This window comes from Equus asinus, chromosome 15 (assembly GCF_041296235.1).
Source record: "Equus asinus isolate D_3611 breed Donkey chromosome 15, EquAss-T2T_v2, whole genome shotgun sequence".
Taxonomy (NCBI): Eukaryota; Metazoa; Chordata; class Mammalia; order Perissodactyla; family Equidae; genus Equus; species Equus asinus.
The window spans coordinates 49,480,824-49,499,955 of NC_091804.1; the positions used below are offsets into that span (position 1 = coordinate 49,480,824).

The following is a 19,132-nucleotide window of genomic DNA, read 5'->3' on the forward strand; positions in this document are numbered from 1 at the left end:
GTGAATGCAGTACACAGGTTCTGTTTTATTTGATTTCGGAAAAATCAAAGCAACTGTTAACAGCTGGGAAGTTTCACATGCACACACACCCCTACACTTCTCTCTTGGGAATTTAGTCCCTCTGGCCCCTCGAGCCAGCAGGCAGACAGGCTGCAGTGAGCAAGCAGGGGACCATTGCTCTCCTTAGTCAGGCCTGCACTCCCAGTTTGCTCCAGGCCTCACCCAGCCCAGTCATTGCCCCATGTCCTACCTTTGCCCTGCAAGGGGCAGTTCTCAAACTTCATGTCCAGGGGAATTGCCCCTGGGAGCTTCTTAAAATACAGATTCCCAGGCTCAAGTGGGTCTGGGGTGGGGCCCAGGAACCTGTTTACATTCCTCCCACGGAGGCACTCGAGACATGCCCTCCTAAAGTGTCAGAATATCCCCAAGTGCTGAGGGTAGATTCTGGGTGAGCTGCCACGTGGTCATGCAGATGGCTAACTGGTCAGTGGCAGACGTGCAGCTGAGGACTCAGGAGTGTCAGTGAGGAGGGGGCTCTGTGTGTGGTCCCATATGCTGGTGCTCATTCTCTGTTCTGTTGCCCCCCCAAGTCCCTCCTCGGGGGCACCCTGGTCCCTGTAACTCTGCAAATGGGGCTGGTTTTGATCCTGTCCTCCTGCAACGGAGTGACCTCCCCGTCTCTGGACGCATTCAAGAGCCTCTCGAGTCACCTGCCCAGGCAGGTGGAGGCCCGGCTGACCCCCGACCCTGCCAACTGCATACGCCATCCTTCTTTACAGCTTTGTCTCCTGAGCACCCTGGGGACCCTCTCCACTGCACCACTGCCCTCCAGCCTCCCCTGCACTTGCCACCCAGTGCCTGTGTGTGGGATTCCACGAGGGGGCGCCCAAGACCGCCTCTCGGAGCTCCATGCCCCATTAGGAAAGGGGGGGCCAGGTGTGCAGGGCCCGGGGAGTCTGCGATGCCAGAGGAATCTGGGGCAGTAGGAGTTAGGGGGCACAGCCTGGGAGGGGCTGCTTGTGCACAGCGGAGGTGAGGGCTGGGCTGGAGCCTGAGCGATTTCTGCCTCCCATGCCTCCCGGACCCCCACTCTCCCCAAGGGAGCAGATGTTGGGGTGAGGGTAGGACGGCAGGGTTATTTCTGAGGTGGATTAAGATGGAGGGGTTTGAAAGACAAGACAAAGACCCCCTCTCGGCCTTCCCAGCCCCTCTGCACATGGGCCAGGACCTAGTCCCCTTGCCCGTGCTAGGCTGCTGCTGAGCTGGTGGTGTGGGCTGTCCTGGCCATGGGCAGTCAGGTGGGGAGTGCATTTGGGCAGGCTGTGGTACCCCGGGCACAGCCTGCTAGGTCTCCTCCCAGCTGCTGTTGCTGGGTGAGGGGCTGCTGTCCTCTGGGTCCCTCAGGCCCCTGGGCTCCTCGGCCGCCATCAGGGGCTCCCCTGGGTTCCTTCTCCCTCGGGACAGCTTCTTGGAGGCTGTGGGAAGCAGACAGAGGTTAGTCTGGGAGGCACAGCAGTGGCCTTCTATATCTTCCCTTGCAGTGACACTGGGTTCCCCTACTCCCCAGGGCCTCGTGGACAGTCTCTGGGCATGGGCAGTTGTCACTCAGAGCCCACACTGGCAGAATCCACTTGTTCCTGACAGAAGCAGACAGCAGAGCAGCGGTGGCCTGACGGAGGGTGAGCCGTGGGAACTTGGTGGAAGGGTGGACCCACTCCCCAGGGTGTGACCCTGGAGGTGGCCTGGCCCTAGTGTCTCCTTCACTGGCTTGCAGAGGGCCTGGGACATTCTGGATAAACTGAACTTCTGGTGAAATGCTCTCAGAATCCCTGAGACACTGGCTGGGTGCCCCCAGGAGACTGCCCTTGGGCTGGGGCCACAAGGGAGGGGCATCCGGTCCCTGGGACCTGCCAAGATGCTGGGCCCCAGGTCTGTCTCTGGTGCAGAACGAGCTCTGGTTCTGGGTCAGACAGGTCAGCTTGGAGTCCTGACCCCATGTACCAGCTCTGTGACCTTGGGCAAGTTACCTCACCTCTCTGCATCTCAGTTCCCTGTGTCTGAAACAGAGACGATGCATCATTGGGCAGGGGCAGGAGGCCCAAAGGCAGTAACGACTGGATGCCACCTGGCACCTCTCCGGGGGTCACAAGACACAAGGGTGCTGTCCCTGGCGCTGAGCCGAGGGCACCCTGTCTGGCACATAGCGGTGCTGGCCACAAGCTGAGCAAGGGCCTCATACTCACTGATCACCAGTGTGGGTGTTGCTGGGTGTGGGTGCCTGCTGCGGAGCCCCTGTCCTGGCCTGGTGGGAGGCCCGGGGGGTGGGCCCTGCTCAGGGTGGAGGGTGGGAGCAGACACCCATGCACCCCTACGGACTGTGCCCACCAGGACAGGTTCTGAATGTGCCCAGCAGGAAGTGCCTGGCAATCAGACAGGTATGCAGGCCTCCACCACTCCCCAGAGCAAACAGGGGCCGCTGTCACCTTCCCAGCAACAATGGCACATTGTGGCGCTCACAGCCCAGCCCACCGCATCGTGAGCCTGCTTGGACAAACACCAGGGCAGCAGCCATTATTAGCTCAGGCGTTTGAAAGCTCTCATGGGCATCTGGAGGCCCCGCGGAGCTGCCTGTGTGGCCAGAGCAGGAAGTGGGAGGTCATCCTGACACCCTCAGTCTGGGGTCCACTGCTCTGCTGGCCCTGTTGGGAGGAGCCACAGCTCCACCCGTGGCAAACACTGAGCAGCCCCCAATTCCCCTGGGGAACAACCCTCCCCCCCACACACAGAGGGCTGCACCCTCTGCCGCTGCTCCTCATTGAAGGTGGACGAGAGGGTCCAGGAGTCGCTGCCCGCTCCTGGGTGGGCCTGGGAGAGGAGTGGGGCTCAGGACGGCCAGGCCTGGGGCTGCTTGTGGCCCGGATGCCCTTCTCCTCCGTGAGGACGAAGACCGTGGTCGTGACTGTGCTCGGCTTTGTCCCACTGGACTCTCACACTAGCTCTGGTATCGCCCCCTCCTTTCCGGGGGAAACTGAGGCTCAGGTTGAAGGCACCAGCCTGGCTATGCAGTGAGGAGGGAGTGGACTCAGGATCCACACAGGCCCGACCCTGGGGCCCTCCGCTTAAGGGGCCTGCTCTGGGAGAGGTTCAGGGGCTGGTTTCTCGCTTCCAAGTGGCTAGAAAGGTGGGGTGGGGTGTTGGTGCTGTGCCCCCCGCCCCTAGCTGCTGTACCTTCGCCCCACAGGTCTGCTGGGTCTGAGTCCAGGGCCTGCTTCCTCTTCTGCTGCAGGCCCCGCCTGCGTTCCTTGGAGCAGAAGCACATGGGGCCCTCCTCTGGCGTGCTTGGCGTGGCCCCCGACTCGGAGCTCAGGCCCACCTGGGGGAGCGGGTGCATGGTCAGTGCCAGGACCCTCCCTCCAAGCCTGGGTAGCCCTCTAGACAGCCCCACCCGAACATGTGGCCGGGGACCCACCTCTCTGTCTGAGGTGTCTGGCTTATCCTGGTCGTCTGCCTCTGGCCGCTGTGCTTCAGCCTGGCTGAGCCCTGCGGGACGCAGGGTACAAGGCAGGTCAGGCTGGGGGCCCAGGAGTCTAGCGGAAGCACAGGCCTCTCTAGCCTGCCACACTAGGACAAGTGGGAACAACTCTGAAGACGAGGAAACTGAGGTACAGAGGGACCGAGTAACCCGCCCTAGGGTCGAACCCGGATCCAGTGTCTCCAGTGCCTGGTACAATGACCCCACCAGCAGGGGTGTCTCCTGGCTTGGTTGCTGTGTGACGGGGAGCTCACTACCCGCCCTGAAGCCCTAATTGCTAGGATGCTGTTCCCTTCACTGCCTATGGTCAGCGACGTGCCCACCCTGGGCCCTCAAGTCCGTTCTGGGTCTGCAGGGTATGGCCAGTGAGGCCCACGGGCTGAGCTGGACCCTGGGACAGGTCCCCCCCAGCTGACGCTGACCACTGCACCTCCCTCCCCACTACGGCACCACTTCCTGGGTTCTCGTGACCTGGGGTACTCACCTTTATCTGGGTGGCCATCAGCATCAGGCGTCTGCAGGCAGGAGGGCAGTTTTAGCCTCCCTCTGGCCTCATCTCCCATCCGGCCTGAAGAGGGCAGGCTGGGCTGGGGCCCTGGGAGAGGATGTGGGGGGTCCTGGGGGCAGCAAGCAAGTGGCTGGAGTTCATTTGAGGTGACTGCCCTGCCCCCCAACCCAGCCTGGGGCAAAGTCTGTGGGACTCTGGCTGGGGCCGCAGCTGGAGGGTCAGCCAACTCCTCTCTAGTGTGAATCAGGCAGCCAGGCTTTGTCACTGGGAACTGGCTTGGTGGAGCAGAGGGAAGAGGGCAGCCTGGGACCTGGCTGGATGCTGGCCTGGGGTGGGGGCGCATGGAGGCCAAGAAGAGGGTCGGGCCCTTACCGAGGGTGTGGGGTGCTCTCCTGGGTCTGGTGCTCTGGGTTCCTTGGTGCCATTGCTGAGTCCCTGGGGCCCAGACTGGACAGGTGGCTCCGCTCCCTGGGGCAGCGTGGGGCTGGGCGTGTGGGCAGTTGGGCTGAGCAACCCCAGCTGGCCAGTGGGCTTGGAGGCATCCCTGCCCCGGCCCCTCTCTGAGAGGTCCAGGGGCTTGTCTGGGACATAGTCCTGTGGGGCTATGGCCTCCTTCCTCCTAGGACTTCCCGGGGCTGTGGGCTGTGTGTGCTGCCCTCTGAGCAGGGCTGCCCCAGCTGCCTTGCCCTCAGGGCCCTGGGGGACCTCGGAGTCAGAGCCCGCTGATGGGGAAGGTGGTGTCCTGCCTGGGGTGGGCAGGCCCCTCAGCCTGGCACCACCCACCCGCCCCCGTGCCCGCAACTGCTGGGCCAGGAGCAGATGCAGTGCCCCCTCTAGCCGCGGGTCCCTGACGTCCACCAGGGTGCCCGGCAGGCCCAGGAGGCTGGCCGGCTCCTCCCAGGCCTCTGCCTCCCCGGCCTTCAGGCCTTGGGGCCAGGGTCCACCGGGGGCTGTGGCAGAGGCCTGGGGGCTGCTGTGGGGCCTCCGAAGGTGCAGGGACAGGTGGTGGTTCAGGAGGCAGAGGCGGTCAGCCTGGAGGGAGCGCTTCAGGGACTCATAGGTCACGGCGGAGGGCTGGGAAGCCCGCAGGAGGCTGTGAGGGGAGGAGAAGCCCAGTGGCCATGGCCCGTTTCCCGTTAGCCCCATTTCACTTGTGGGGAGCGGGGCCCAGAGAGTTGAGGGGAGCAGCCCTGGGTCACAGGGTGGGTAGAGGAGAGGGGTGGGCTCTGGGACCCCAGCTCTGGAGGCCAAGCCGTGTGGGTAGTCGTGGACCTGATCAGAGGTGACCTGGAGCACCGAGAAGGGTCCTGCACACTGAGGCCTCTCCCCATTCTGGGCATCAGCTACCTGCCCCATCACCTCGAGCCACCTGGCCCAACCGTGTGTCTACCTCAACCCCACCCACGCTCCTCTCAGACACCCAAAGTGGTCTTACACCACCATGAGAGGCTTGGTGTGGGGCCCATCTCCTTCCCCCATGTCCCTCCACCCGGTCCTGGCCATTCAGGAGATGTCCACCTGGGAACTTTGCTCTGGGCAGGGTGTCCGGGAGAGTGAAGCCAAGGAAGGTCAGGGGCTGCTGGTGGGAGAATCAGAGGGGCTCCCTGGGCCACGAATCCTTCCCGAAAGGTGGGACAGAGTTGGAGACTGGGTGCTCAGCTGAGGTCCCTCCTGGTGGTGGCAGTGGGCGGGGCCTCACCTGTCCAGGGGGAGGCTGTTCTCGTAAGGTGGGCAAGGTGGGCTGGGTGGGCTACATCTGGCAGGTGGCAGTGGGGGTGTCTCATTGGCAGAGCCCTGGTCAGCAGAGCAGGCCCGGGACCCCGGCCGCACCACGGCAATGGTCCCATGCAGCTGGTTGGAGATGCGCTGGGGGCTCTGCACAGAGTGGATGGGTCAGCCTGGGTGAGGCCAGCTGCTGCCCTCTGCCCTGGCTCTCTGTGCAACCTTGGGCAGGTCACCCACCCACTCTGAGCCTCGCCTCCACCCATGTTGAATGGAGCTCAGTGGTCCCTGCCTGGCATAGAGGACAGGCACATGCCATGTGGGGCTGGCAGGCAGTGCCTGGCACACAGCAGGGCTGGCAGCTGCCAGCTTCCTGCCCAGAGCTGCCTGGTAGAGAGGAGTGGGTTTGGGTCCCTCGCCCTCACCATGTCTGGGGCCCGTGGCTCAGGCAGGTTGGCCCCCGGGGAGATTTTGGCCACTGGAGACGTCCCGTACCCCAGAGACTTTTCTGTGGGAGGAGAAGCAGTGGGCAGGACAGGTTGGGAGGCGCTCCGAGGGGTGGGCAGCTCCACCCCACGGCCACAGACCCCACCGTCCTGTGGTGCCCGGGCCTCCTGGCTTCTCCCGTCCCCTGTGGCACCTTTTCCCCATGGACCCAGACCTAGGTGGTCGTCCTCGGCCTCCTTGTGGCCTCCTGGTGGCTTCTCAGTGACGGCCTTCTGGGTGCCCAGGGAGGGGAGCCGCAGGGGTGAGGGGGGATCCGAGGCACCTTCCGTGCCCTGGGATTTGGGCCTGTCTCCGGAAAGGAGGCAAAGGCAGGGAGGGTGAGGGAGGGTAGTGCCCCCAGAGATGATCAGAGAGGCCCGGGCGCCCTTCTGGGGGCCAAGCCACCTCTCTGGAGACGTCCGGGTGACCTGGAAGGACAGCTCTCCTGACGCTGCCTGCAGTTGCTCCACCTCACAGTGCAGGGTGGAGCAGACCCCCACTGGCTTCTCTCACAGAGGTGTCTCCAGCAGAGCCTCAAGGTTGGAGCCGCAGTGCATGCTGGGGACCCGCTCCATTTCTAGGGTGTCCCCTGGGGCTCCTGTCCATGTACAGGGTGGCTGTACTTACAGACCATGGGAGGTTGGAATTCTGTTCTGTGGTGACGGCCTGTGGGACCCCCACCCCAGTGCTGGGCCTGGGTCCGGCACGGTGTTCCTTGCCCCTCCCTCTTGCACTGTGTGCCCTGGTGTCCTGCAGACTGTGCCGGGCGCCTGCTGAGGGCAGGGTATTGGGGATCGCGGGTGTTCCGCACCCTGGTGCCTTCCCCACTCACCCAGGGCCCTGGAGCCGCTTCACCTCCTCCTTCAAGGCCTCATTCTCCTCCTGCAGCCGGCTCAGCTCGTTGGCTGCAAAAGGCACTGATGAGCGAAGGGCCAGGGAGGGGAGGCACAGCCCCAGGGAAGCCCCCTCTCTGTCCTCCCCAGAGGTGACATGGGCACTGGCGCCAGCCTGGCACACAGTAGGTGCCCCGTGAAGCTCCGCGTGAGCAGATGACTAGATGTTATTGAGTGAACAGCGCCAGCCTTGAGGCTGCGAAAAGTGGTGGGACCCCCCCCAAGCTTGTCCCTGGGGCATCCCCCAAGGGAAGGGGGCTTGTCCTCCTCCTTATTAGGACCAGTAGGACCTCAGGACTCTGCGGGACCCCTCCTCATCACAGAGAGGAGGGAGCTGAGGCCCTGAGAGGGCAGGGACACCTCCACCCAGGTGACTGGGAGTGAGGGACATGCATGGGTCAGCTGGGGGCCTTGTACCATTTGTCTGTGAATTGGGGTGTGGGGTTGCCCCCCAGATGGCCTAGGCCGGGATTGCCTTCTCCCCTTTCCCTGCAACCCCATGTCAGCTTGAGCAGGCTCTGGGGGTCACTGGTCCTCCACAGGAGGGGACACTGAGGCGCAGGGGCCCCAGGGAGGGCTCACTGAGGATGAAGACATGCTGCAGGTTCTGGAGAAGTGAGTTCTCAAACTCCTGCTGCTTCTTCCTAGCCAGCTCCTGGGTGACCATGCAGCGGTCGCACAGGCCGGCCCGCAGCCTGCAGGGCAGGGGGCAAGAGGCCACTCTGAGGAGGCGGGTGGAGGCCCACAGGGGGCTGGGACCCTCATCGCCTCGCTCCTAGGATGTCCCCTGCCTTTCCCAATCTGTGTTCCGTGGGAGCCCTGCCACATCCCCTGCCCTGCCGGCTAAGCATTCCATGTTTTCTTGGGTTCGGGAAGGAACCTTGAAAATGCAGTTTACTTAAGGCTCTGAGAGGTCCTGCAGTGAAGAAACCTCCCTGGGTTAGTTACCCCAGAGCTTCCCAAACTCATTCTTCATGGAATCCTTCTCATCTTTGCTTCCCCCTGCCGCCCCATCACGAGCGGGGCTGTTTGGGGGCCCTCTCCTGGCTCACCTGTTCCCCTGCCCCCATCACGAGCGGGGCTGTTTGGTGGCCCTCTCCCTGCTCACCTGTTCTCCAGCACCCGCACGTTCTCCTTCAGCGCCTTCTGCTGCTCCCTGAGCTGGTGGTTCTTGGCACAGAGCTCCTCCACCCTCTGGGTGTCCCTGTGGGGGAAAACAGTCGAGGGGGCGTCCTGCTCTGCCTGGGGAGCCCCATGTTGCCCGCGCCCCAGTGGCCTCTCCCACTGCCCTGGCATTGTCCTGGGCTGGGTCTTCTGGGTGCGCCCTGCTGCGGGACCGCCTTATAAAGTGGGGCCTCCCAAGGGCAGTGCTGAACCCGGCGCGCCCAAGTGCAGGTGCTCGCGGCCACCTTGGGGACTTCTGTCCTGTCCAGGTGCCACTTGTAGCGCTACAGAACTGAAGCCCCGTGTGTGACATGGGGATGCAGGGAGCCCACCCCTTGGGTCTTGAGGGCTCAGATGAGGTTCCTGTCTGTGATCACAGGTCCCGGAGGGTCCTGGAGTGGACATGGGTTGCCCAGCCCCCGTGAGGCTCCCTGTGCCCTCAGGTGGGCCTGGAGCTTCCAGTTCCAGCTCCAGCAGCTACTCGAGGCATGACTGTGGACCAGTAACTGCCCCCAATGCCCTGCCCACGCCGAGCCTCAGTTTCCCCTTCTGCATCACGGACAGTGGCAGTGCCCTGGGCTGCGGGGGCCTGAAGTGAGTGACTGGGGAGCCACAGTCCTTTTCATCTGTTTCCTGCTGGGTTAGAGCCCAGCCTGACTCACCGGCACCTCTCTGAGTTCAGTTCCAGAAGCTTGTTCTGCAGGCCTGGAGGAGCGAGGAAGCGAGGGGAGGGTCAGGCCCAGACACTGCCCCCTCCTTCAGCAGAGCCCAGGGCACATCCTGTCCCTGGGTGTCAAACAGGGACCTCTCCAGACCCCCACGCCTGCCCAGGTCCCCTCACTGACTCCCCTGAGGCCGCCCCACATGGTGGGTTCCCGGTCTGTGCTCGCTGTCATCTTCTGCCAGTCTCGTGGCTGCCTGGGACCCCTGGTCCGGGCCCAGTGTCTCCCTCCCCTCGGGTCTCTGGCTCTGGGATCTGTCTGGAGGTTGGTAGGGACCCTGATACTGGCAATGACCAGCCACCTGGCCAAGTATCAGGAGGGGCGTTTTTTGGGGGGGATGCAGCTAGTGTTGAAATAGAACAGGCTCTTGGGGGGAGAGCCCAGCAGACCCCCTCCTTGCTACCTCACTGTGGTCCATCTTGGCCTGCTATCCCAAGAGCCCCCACCTCTGGGTTGCTGGGGAGGTGACCCAGGCCCTCTGGGCCCTCAGGGTGTGTGTGAGTGCTCGTTACACACACAGGAAAGGTCACAGAAGTGCAGAGGAGCATGGGACAGCCCTGTCGCCAGTGCGGGAATGGGACAGGTGTGCAGGCTGGGGCGACCTTGGCCTGGGTGTCCCAGGGGAAGCAAGGGGATTTCAGCTCAGTGCCCTGGAATGCTCCATACAGGCTTCCCGAGCCACAAGCTCCCATTCCTGGAGGCGGGCGACCTCCCTTCTGGGGATGCCGAGGCCCCCGTGGGCAAGGGCCCGTCTGGACCAGAGCCCCTCGGCTTTCTGCGGTCTGGTCCAGCTTTGTATATCTGCTCTGCCGTGGGCCTCCCTTTGGGAGGACCCCTCTCTGGGGCCACGCCTGGGGTGCTGGTCTGCAGCCGGGCACCTGGGCACTTTCAGCTCTGGGCTCTGGGTTGAGACTCCCCTGCTGGGCCTGGAAGGGGCGGTCCCCAGGTTTGGCAGGATTGGAGGCAGCCTGCGGGAGTGCCTGGCCAGGCCCTTAGACCCGCCGTCGATGGAGACTGTGCAGACCCCGCACTCACCCAGGACCTCGTTCTCATGGATGTCCTTCAGCCTGTTTAGAGACTCCACGAAGCTCTCCATGGCTTCCCAGGGCCCCGGCCCAGGCTCCTCTCTGCTCAGGGTGTGGGACAGCCCCTCGGCCTCTACCAGCCCTCTGCTTCTAGCCTGTGGAGGAGGAAGGCGGGAGAGGGTCACGCTGGCTCAGGAAGGGCCTGGAGGCCGCAGGGTCCACTCAGGGGCCACTGCCCAGAGAGGAGGTGAGCGCCTGTCCCCATGGGTGTGGGAGCAGAACCACCGCCATGGGGGGCCAGAGTCCCGTCCTCTGGGCCGCCCCATGCCGCCCGCACTGGGTCACGTCCACGCCGGAGGGGAACTTGGTGGGGGACAGCAGGGATGGGGCATTTTCTCTCAATCTCAATTCCCTAATCCAGTTCTCCCAGCAGAGCAGGTCCCCAAAGGCGCCGGCTCCTGCTTGGTGCTGGAGTCATGACGGCACAAGGCACGCGTGTTCACGAGGCCCCAGACTGGAGACACGCAGACCACCCATGGCGGCAGGTCAGTAAGCCATGGCACATTCACCCATGGGAAGGACCGGGTACATGAATGGGTACATGGTGGGGGCCGGAGGCCAGAGGGTCTCTCCCATCCAGGAGCTGGCGACTACGCGCACTGCCTTGGTGGAAACTCACCCAGCCGCCCCTCATGGTCTGGGCCCTTTTCTGTGCCTCCCACAGAACCTTTTCTAAAATGAACAATGTGGGGCTGAGAGCCCAAGCTGGGTGCTGGATAGATCTTGCCTGCCGTGTGCCCTGTGAGTGCTAGCCTCTCTGAGCTGCTCTTGCTTCCTTTGGGTGGCGGCCAAGGCACCCGTATCTGGGCACCTGTGAGCATCCTGTGGGGTCCTGCAGGGTCCAGCTTGGAGCCGGGTGTGAGGCTGGGGCTCCGCCCAGCAGCAGCTTCCTCACCGTGGTGCCAGGTGCCAGCCTCTGCCAGGCAAGAGCCCCTCAATCCTTGCGTCAGACCCCTGTGGCAGCCATGCACAGGTAGCGAGGCCACCAGTGCCGACCGCCCATCCGCCTTGTGGGAACTTCTGTTACCATCCTCACTGGAGAGGCAGGATGCAGAGTTCGGAGTGGATGGTGCCCACCCACTGGCGGAGCTGAGGGTGGGACCCGCACCTCGCAGAGCGAGGTCACCACCTAGTCTCCTGCCATCATCGCCATCACGGTGCTCCTCTCTCCAGGACCCTCCTTACAGAGGCCCCGCCCTGATGCAGCCCTGGTCCCTTCACACAGGTCAGAATTAAAGGGACAGTGCCTGGGGCCCAGGCACTCTCGTCCTCACACCCTTCCAGGCCTCTCTGAGCCCCCACCAGCCTGGAGAGGTCCCGGGCTGGGAGCAGCAAGCTCATGGGGCTGTGGCTGCCTCCTCCCCTTTCCCCTATTCCTCATTCCCCCTCCTTCCTCTCTCCTTCCTCCACTCCTCTTCCTTCCCCTCCCTCTGTGGTCACAGATTGGCCCCAGGCCTGGGAGGCTGGGCAGCAGGTCAGGAGGCTTGGCCAGGCCTGGCCTGCGGTGGCTCTGGGCGCACATTACACGCTCTGTGAACCCATTAGCCGGTTGCAACACACAGAGCCCTTCTGGGGAAGTCTCTTCCAGCTCCTTCTGTGAGGGGAGGGGCACTGTGAGCAGAGGCTGCCCAGCTGCTGGACCAAGCTCTGGCCTCCGCAGCTCAGACCTCTGCACGGGGCTCCCATTCACTCTGTCAGGCTGTGCCCTCTCTCGGGCTGGGCAGTGTGCATGTGTGCGTGCATAAGCGTGCTGGGTGCATGTGTGTGAGCACTGTGCGTACATGTGGTGCATGAGTGCTGTGTGTGCTTCATGTGCATGTGCAGTGTGTGTGTGCAGTGTGTGTGTGCTGTGTGTGTGGTGCAGGTGTGTGTGTGTGTGTGTGCCTGTGTGTGTGGTGCAGGTGTGTGTGTGTGTGTGTGCCTGTGTGTGTGGTGCAGGTGTGTGTGTGTGCACTGAATGTGCAGTGTGTGTGTGCTGTGTGTGCATGTGTGCTGTGTGTGTGTGTGCTGTGTGCTCTGTGTGCACTGCATGAACAGTGTGTGCTGTGTGTGCATGTATGCTGTGTGTGTGTGTGTGTGCTGGGGGTACTGAAGCCCCAGGTCCTTGTCCCTGGCCCACCTCAGGTCTGAGAAATCACGTGTGTTCATTTTGACTCCGGCTTCCATTTACTGAGGCTGAGCCCAACCCATCCATCACCAGCCCAGGGTGCTGCCAGCCCTGTCATACATATGAGGGGACCCATGCTCTGAGCATCAGCTCTGCACCCTGAGTCTCATACAGAAGAGACTGGTTCCATCCCCATCCACTTGGGGCCAGAGCCATCCTCTTCCCCTCCGGGTCTCGCCTCCGAGCCAGGGGGCGGTGGCCTCTCCTGGTCCTCAGCCCGAGGATCCCAGGGCCTACTGGACTCCAAAAACAGACAGCCGGGCTCCTGGCACTCGCGACTTTTCTCTGGCATCGCACTCTGATCCGTCAGCAGCAACTTAGCTTTGCTTTTTCATATGGCCAGAATCTCACCTTTCCTCCTCCACCATGCCCCTGGGCCCAAGCCACCACGGACCGCTGGTGCATCACCTGGGCTACTGCATCAGGCTCCCTGCCACCACCCTGCCCCACCAGCACGCATTTCTCTGGGCCCTTGATACCTCTGCTCAAAACCCGCCCTCGGCCCCATCACACGAGGCTCCTCCTGCCTTATCCTCAGCACAGCCTCACGAAGGGGAGACAGTGTCATTTGCATTTCAACGGTTGCCCTGAGGACACACTCGGGAATGTTCACAGCAACGATCAACCTGGAAGCCCCCAAATGCTGGCTGCCAAGTGTTCCAAGGCAGGAGGAATGACTGCCCCTGCCATTGCAGTGTGATGCCGCACAACGGGAGCCAGGCTGTTGCGGGCTTCGAGCACGGTGAGCGCAGAAGAGGCGCAACTGCTCTGGGCTCTTGGAAGTTGGGGTGGTGGGCTCTGGGAGGGGCATCTCTGACTGAGGGGAGCAGGCCCTGGGACCCCAAGAGAAGCCAGGGGCCAGAGTGAGCACATCGCTGGAGCTGTCCAAAGGGAGACTAACAGTGGAGCTTGGCTCTCAGCCGGCTCCTTGAACCTGGGGTCAAGCATCAGAGCACCGGAGAAGCTGAGACTTCTGGATGTGGGACTGGGCCTGGCTGGAGAAGAGCGTGGTCCTGTGTCCCGTGGTGGCCTTGGGAGCCGGTGGGCAGGGCCAGCTGGGGTGTGGTGGAGGGTGGACTGATGAGAAGGTGGGGCTCTTCAAACTTGTTTTGCAGACCTGCTTGGGCTCCGGGACACCCCCAGTGCTGGCCGGGGGCGTGGGGGTGACTGCTTTGGCTCTGTGTCAGGTGAGAGGGCTCTGGGAACGAAGGGGGCTTGGGAGGATCCCCCACCTACAGCCGGAAGCAGAAGCTCACCCGATGAGGGATGTCCTTGCAGTTTGGAGACAAGACGCCGAATTCCAGTCACTTTCAAGACAGCCCGCACCACACTGCAAGGAGCCCACTCTCCAGATGGGGAAACTGAGGCCCAGAGAGATGGTGTCCTCTGCCCTGGCCACCCAGTGGGAAGTGGGAGTTGGTCTTTGAACTCGCTCAGGAGCAGCAGATGCTGCATCCTCGCCCTGCGTGGACCAGGGACGAGCTCCCCAGTGGCCCTGCTGTGCTGGCTTTGCTGATCCTTATCTTGCAGCGGGGCCCTGGGAGGTGAGAGGGTGAGCTGGGGCCTCTGGGGGCTCAGGCCACTGGCAGGTCCAGTAAGGAGGGCTTGGGAGGGGCGGAGCCGCAGCACCTGAAATTCCACCCAGACCCGCCTTACAGGTAGCTCCTCTCCCCACAGCACCTGCCGTGGGCCTTGGGCTGGGCTGACGCCCATAAAGGAGCCACCCAACGGAGGCTGGGCTGCCCGTGGGCCCAGGAGAGGCCTGTGAGTGCTCTGGGTCCCAGCGAGAGGCAGACACCGTTCCAGATGACGTCACTGTGGTTAGCAGGGGCCAGGGGCTCCCTCCGCTGGGCCCTGTGCTTCCCACCGCTCCCCCCCCCCACCCAGGCTCCTCTCTGTGCCCCAAACTGCCCCACAGGCCCTGACTGGTTATTCTTCTCAGGGTCCCTGGACGACAGCAGGAGGCACCCTCTCCTGCTGGGCAGGAGGAACAGCACGGATCCAGGCCCTGGGGCAGGACCGTGCGGGTGACTGGAAGCAGAACTGGGAGGGCTGCGTCCCGCAGGGAGCCCCTTGTTTCCTGCGGAGGCCCAGGGCCACCCGGCCCATGGGTGACAGTGCTGTGGGGATGGTGTGACGTCCCAGGGTGAGCAGGTGACAGAAATGCTTTTGGACAAGACAAAGCAGACAGAGTCTGCCTCCTGGGGCAGACCCTGTCCCAGCCTCCAGCCTCCTGGAGTGTAGGGAGGGTCTGGGGGAGGCGGGGGAGGTGGAGGCAAGCAGGTCCCCACCCGGGGTGAAGTCTGAAAGCTCTGGGGCTTTTGGGAAGAAGTTGGTGGCTGTGAGTGGAATGAAGTGGGATGAACCCGGGACGTAAAGGGTTTACGGCCTCCTGCCGGGGGGTCAGAGGGCCTGCCCTCCCCAGGAGGCCAGCTGTGCTTTTGCCAGGAGTGCCGAGGGCAGCTGGGGGGCTGAGGGTTCAGGGAATTCTGAAGGTGTGATGGGCTGTCCTCAGGCCTGGGTGCTTCCGGGCACAGCTGCCAGGGCTGAGGTGGGGGCTGCAGTGGGGCTGGGATGGAGGAGCAAGTCTGTGGGGTCAGGGGCTGGGCGGCTGCTGCGGGACCTTGGGGGGCCTGTGCACAGGAGAGGGTGGCCTGAGGTGCCTGTGAGGGAGGGGCGGGGGCAGAGACCCTTGGCTCCTTAGGGCCCCAGGCAGGCCCAGGGGCTCCCCACCCCACCCACTCTGGAGGCCCAGGCCTGAAGGTCTTTGCTAGAGCTGAGCCCCTGGAAGGAGCAGGTGGGAGGGAAGGGCAGGTGGGTCAGCCCTGCCGATGACCGTCTGCCTGCCACTCACACTGGGCAGGGAGTCAGCCTTGGCAGAGGGCTGAAGGCATAGGCGTCCAAGCCCACAGTCCCGGTGTTGGTCCTGTCTTCCCTTTACCTTCTGTGCAACCTTGGGCAAGTTGCTTCACCTCTCTGAGCCTCAGTTTCCTCATCTGTGGGGTAATACTACCCACCCCCCATGTCAGGTTGTTGTGAGGCTGCTACCAAGTAACAAGCGACGCCTGACTGGGTGATGCCTGTCCGGGTGACACATGTCCGGGTGATGCCTGTCCAGGTGATGCATGTTTGGGTGACACATGTCCAGGTGATGCCTGTCCTCATGATGCCTGTCCGGGTGACACCTGTCCGAGTGACACCTGTCCGGGTGATGCCTGTCTGCATGATGCCTATTCAGATGACGCATGTCCGGGTGACACAAATGCATCTCTGGGTAATGTATGCCCAGGTGACGTCTGTCTGGGTGCTGCACCCTCAGCCCAGAACCTGGCCGCTTGAGTGCTCAGTTAACTGTGCCAACAGTGATGGCACACATCAGCATCTTTGTACAGTTGCTCACTGTGTGGACACTTCGAGTCCACTGAGTCTTGGTGGCTGTGCCCAGAGCCATCCAGCCCCCATGCACAGGGAGGTCACTAAGGCCCCAGCTGTGGTCTCCGGCCTGGGCTGGGCACCATCTGGCTGAGCAGCAGACTGCAGTGGTGTGGCTTCTTGCTCTGCTCCTGGGCTCCTCTGGTGCCTAAGCATGTGGCACTGGGGGTGGGGCTCCTCACCCCTGACCACGTTCCCTTGTTGAGGCCACCCCCGCTCCAGCAGGCCCCTCGGGCACAGGAATTCTGAGCTTGACCCTGACTTTGCTCCTTCTCTGCCATCAGTCTGTCTGTCTATCCATCTACCCACTAAACACTAATGACGACATGGCAGTAACAATAGCAGCGGCTGCTACTTCCTGCGTGACCGCTCTGCTCCAAGCACCGCGCCAGGCCCTGTGCACTTGCAGGGGCATAGCATCGACTGCAGGGGCGCCACCCCGATCCCAAAGCTTCTCTGAGGAAGCTGCACAAGGACAGGTTGCCTGCACCTCACCCTGCCGCTCCCCAAGGGGCCCGCCGCCTCCCACCTCCTGCCCGGCTTGCACAGGGCCAGGTGCACCATCAGAGCCCGTAAAATGTCCTCAGCACGAGTGTTTACGGAACACCTACTGAGTGCCCAGGCTTGGCGCGCACATGTGACTGGAGCCCGCGCGGCCCTCCGAGGAGGTGCTGACTGTCCCATCCACAGGTGCAGGCATTGAGGCTCGGAGCAGAGAACGGGCTCTAGTCCCTAACCCCTCTGTGTGGCCTCTGTGGTGCTGGGCAGAGCCTTGGTGTCCCTGTCCATAATGTAGATGTTGGCGACGTGCCCTGACCCCGGCTCCCGGAGGCAGGGGGCTCTGTGCCTCCTTGGGCTGTCGGGACTCCTCGGATGTGGTGGGTACTCCAGTGACCTATCGACAGGTGGTCAGGGGCCAGCCTGGGAGGCCCCACGTGCCAGGCACCCAACGGGAGCCTCACATGCAGTGACTCACTGGGCCTCACGCTCGCCGTGGAACAGTCACAGTGACCCCTACTTGATGGATGAGGAACCTGGGGCTCAGAGTGATGTCATCTGTCCACGGTCACCAGCTCATGAGGGGCACAGCCAGGGCAGAAACTAGGGACCTCCTGGGCCAGTTCATGGTGGCCGGTTGCATCTAGAGAGGTGTCACTGCCAGGGCGGTTGCTAACATCCGCCAGCCACATAGACCTATAATACACGGGCACACATGTGTGATGCCCACACTCACATATGGACGCAGCAGTACCCCAACAACATCCTAACACACGTTAGTGCACACTCCAACACACAAACACCAGACGCACGCCACCCTCAGCCAGCTCCCCTGCTGTGCACACGGCACCGCACCAGCTCAGGGAGACCTGCACATGCATGTGCACGCATTCACATGTGCACACATAGTTGTGTATCCCACGTGGACACATGCACAGAGGAACAGGCAGGCGCTTGCTCGCTTGGCTTGCTCACTGGGCGGGCTGAGGTGTCGCATTGCGGCTCAGGTAACAGTGGGCCCTGCAACACGACTCCTTGAGGACGGGGCGGCCACTGCAGCCTGCTGTACCTTCCCTGGCTGCTGGCTGCCTCCCTGAGGCCTGTCTGGGGGAGGCCGAGCAGGTCCTGTGTCCTCCAGGAGCTGTTTGTCACTGCCTCCCAGGGGACACTGAGCCAGGGGCAGTGGAGTGTCCCACAGCACCCAGCACCCAGCTGTGGGCGGTGGCGCTGTGTGCTGCTCCTCACCCCCCGGCTGCCCCCCTCTACCCTGTGAGGATCGAGGCAGGTCCAGGATGGAGTGTCTGGCCACCAGCCCATTCCTGGCGCCCCCAGATCCTCACCAGACGACGCAGACTTCCTGGTGCAGTGGTGCCAGGCCCAGCCTTGCCTCTGCGCCCAGCCCCTCTGCCCAGAATGCCCACTGAGCCCCCTCCCCCGCTCGGCCCCGGATCAGGAGCCCCAGAGCAGGTGGCTGCACTCCTCACGCCGGCCCCACCGGCCCCCTCCTCCTGCCCAGCAAGCAGGGGCTGGGCCTCTGGCTGCCATGGCAAGCACCCCCACAGTGACCCCAGCCTCCAGAGGACAGCTGAGGCTCCCAGCCCGGTCCCCGGGTACTCACATGGCCCCTCACCCGCGTCGACCTCCACGACCTCCGTGCTGAGCCGGACGCTCCTGCTCGCCCAAGAGAGATAGAAGCCAGCAGTGTGTGAACTTGCAGAGGCAACAAGACACAATTTTAGCCAAACCTGCTTGACAGGTTTTCGATTCTCCCAGCCAGGAGCAGAAAGGAGGCAGAGACTGCCCAAAGCTGCCCAGCGGGTTCTGCCATTGCACAGAAAGTGGCAAAACGGGTTGGGTCTGAACCCACATAGACAGGGGATTGTTTCCCCTGTAATTACCTCGTGGCCTGTGCCTCTGGCTGGAGCTGGGCAGTGAACAAGGAGAAGCCAGGGCCTCAGACATGAAGGACCTGGCAGAGGGCTGCGGGGGTGTGGGGACATGAAGGGCGTGGGCAAGAGTGAGCAGACCTGCTGGTCTTGTCACCTTGGGGCAGAGGTGGCAGCAGGGGCCCCTGGCCCAGAGCATCCCCTCCTGCCTCATGTCCAGGCTCACCGCGGGCTGACCTTTCTGGCCTCGGGGTCCCTGTCTGTAAACTGGGCATCATGAGCGCAGGCCTGTCTCTATCAGAGCTCAGTAGACGGAAATCCAGAATTGAGGTTGGAGGTGGGGTCTGGGAGACACCCTGCCCAGGACTCCCCACTCCGCCCCTCCTGGAGTAGAGCGGGGTGGGGGGTAGCCCAGGTGGGCGGACATCTCCCTGTCTCAGAGGAGGCTGGGGGTGCCCAGGGGGCTGGACCTAGGGGTGCTGCTGAGGGTGCGGGAGGAGCCAGGTGCTGTGGTTTCCGTGTCTGTCCTCTGCACGGCCACAGTGGCTGCACTCATGCAGAAAAGAGCTGGCCTCTGAGGGCTGCAGCTGCCCCACAGACCCCTCCACACGCGCCCCACCCTGTGCTGCCCTGCCCTGATCGCCCCACGCCCCCTCCCCACATCTCCTTCCTCAGTTCTGCACAGGAGCGCTGGGCCTCTGGGGAGTCCACGAGGCTCTCCCCCAAGGGCGCCCAGGGGAACCTGAGGGAATGCTCAGGGCTCAGAGGAGAGGACCTGGGCTCTAGGCCAGCAGCCCTGGTGGTGAGGTCCCACGAGGCACTTCCTGCTCCCTGATGGACTGGCCCTGGGCTCTCGGGAGGCGGTAGCGGTCAGCCAAGGCCACCCCAGGTCCGGCCAGGCCCTAGAGCTTTGTGGTTGCCTCCTGCGCGAGGCCCACTGCCGGCCCCTCCTCTCTGGGCCCTTGGTGAGGAGTCTGTGTGCTGTCGGGTGTGTGTTTGCATGTGTACCGTGTGAGGGAGTGGACGCAGCGAGGGCA

General features: G+C 63.3%; 1 protein-coding gene across 2 annotated transcripts; it reads right to left on the reverse strand.

Moving 5' to 3' along the window:
• RBBP8NL (RBBP8 N-terminal like) lies at window positions 1–18,047 on the reverse strand. 2 transcript variants are annotated; one of them, XM_014849167.3, is made up of 14 exons: window positions 17,828–18,045; window positions 10,063–10,207; window positions 8,968–9,010; window positions 8,250–8,345; window positions 7,724–7,836; window positions 7,081–7,153; window positions 6,424–6,554; window positions 6,188–6,270; window positions 5,740–5,915; window positions 4,413–5,133; window positions 4,017–4,149; window positions 3,470–3,540; window positions 3,229–3,373; window positions 1–1,475 (listed from the first exon to the last, which is right to left on the reverse strand). In XM_014849167.3, the coding sequence occupies exons 2-14, from the start codon at window positions 10,121–10,123 to the stop codon at window positions 1,345–1,347; spliced, it is 1,977 nt and encodes a 658-aa protein (XP_014704653.1). In that variant the 5' UTR covers window positions 10,124–10,207; window positions 17,828–18,045; the 3' UTR covers window positions 1–1,344. The 2 variants fall into 2 exon arrangements, with proteins under 2 accessions (XP_014704653.1, XP_044604411.1); XM_044748476.2 differs by lacking the exon at window positions 3,470–3,540 and having other exon boundaries at window positions 8–1,475; window positions 17,828–18,047.
• Window positions 18,048–19,132: the final 1,085 nt, after the last annotated feature.

Coding starts and splice junctions, on each gene's coding strand:
- RBBP8NL (XM_014849167.3), bottom strand. CDS start 10,123: ATGGAGAGCTTCGTGGAGTCTCTAAACAGGCTGAAGGACATCCATGAG. Junction 8,346..8,967: donor CTGAACTCAGAGAGGTGCCG/GTGAGTCAGGCT, acceptor TTTCCCCCACAG/GGACACCCAGAGGGTGGAGG. Junction 5,134..5,739: donor AACAGCCTCCCCCTGGACAG/GTGAGGCCCCGC, acceptor CTCCCCTCACAG/CCTCCTGCGGGCTTCCCAGC.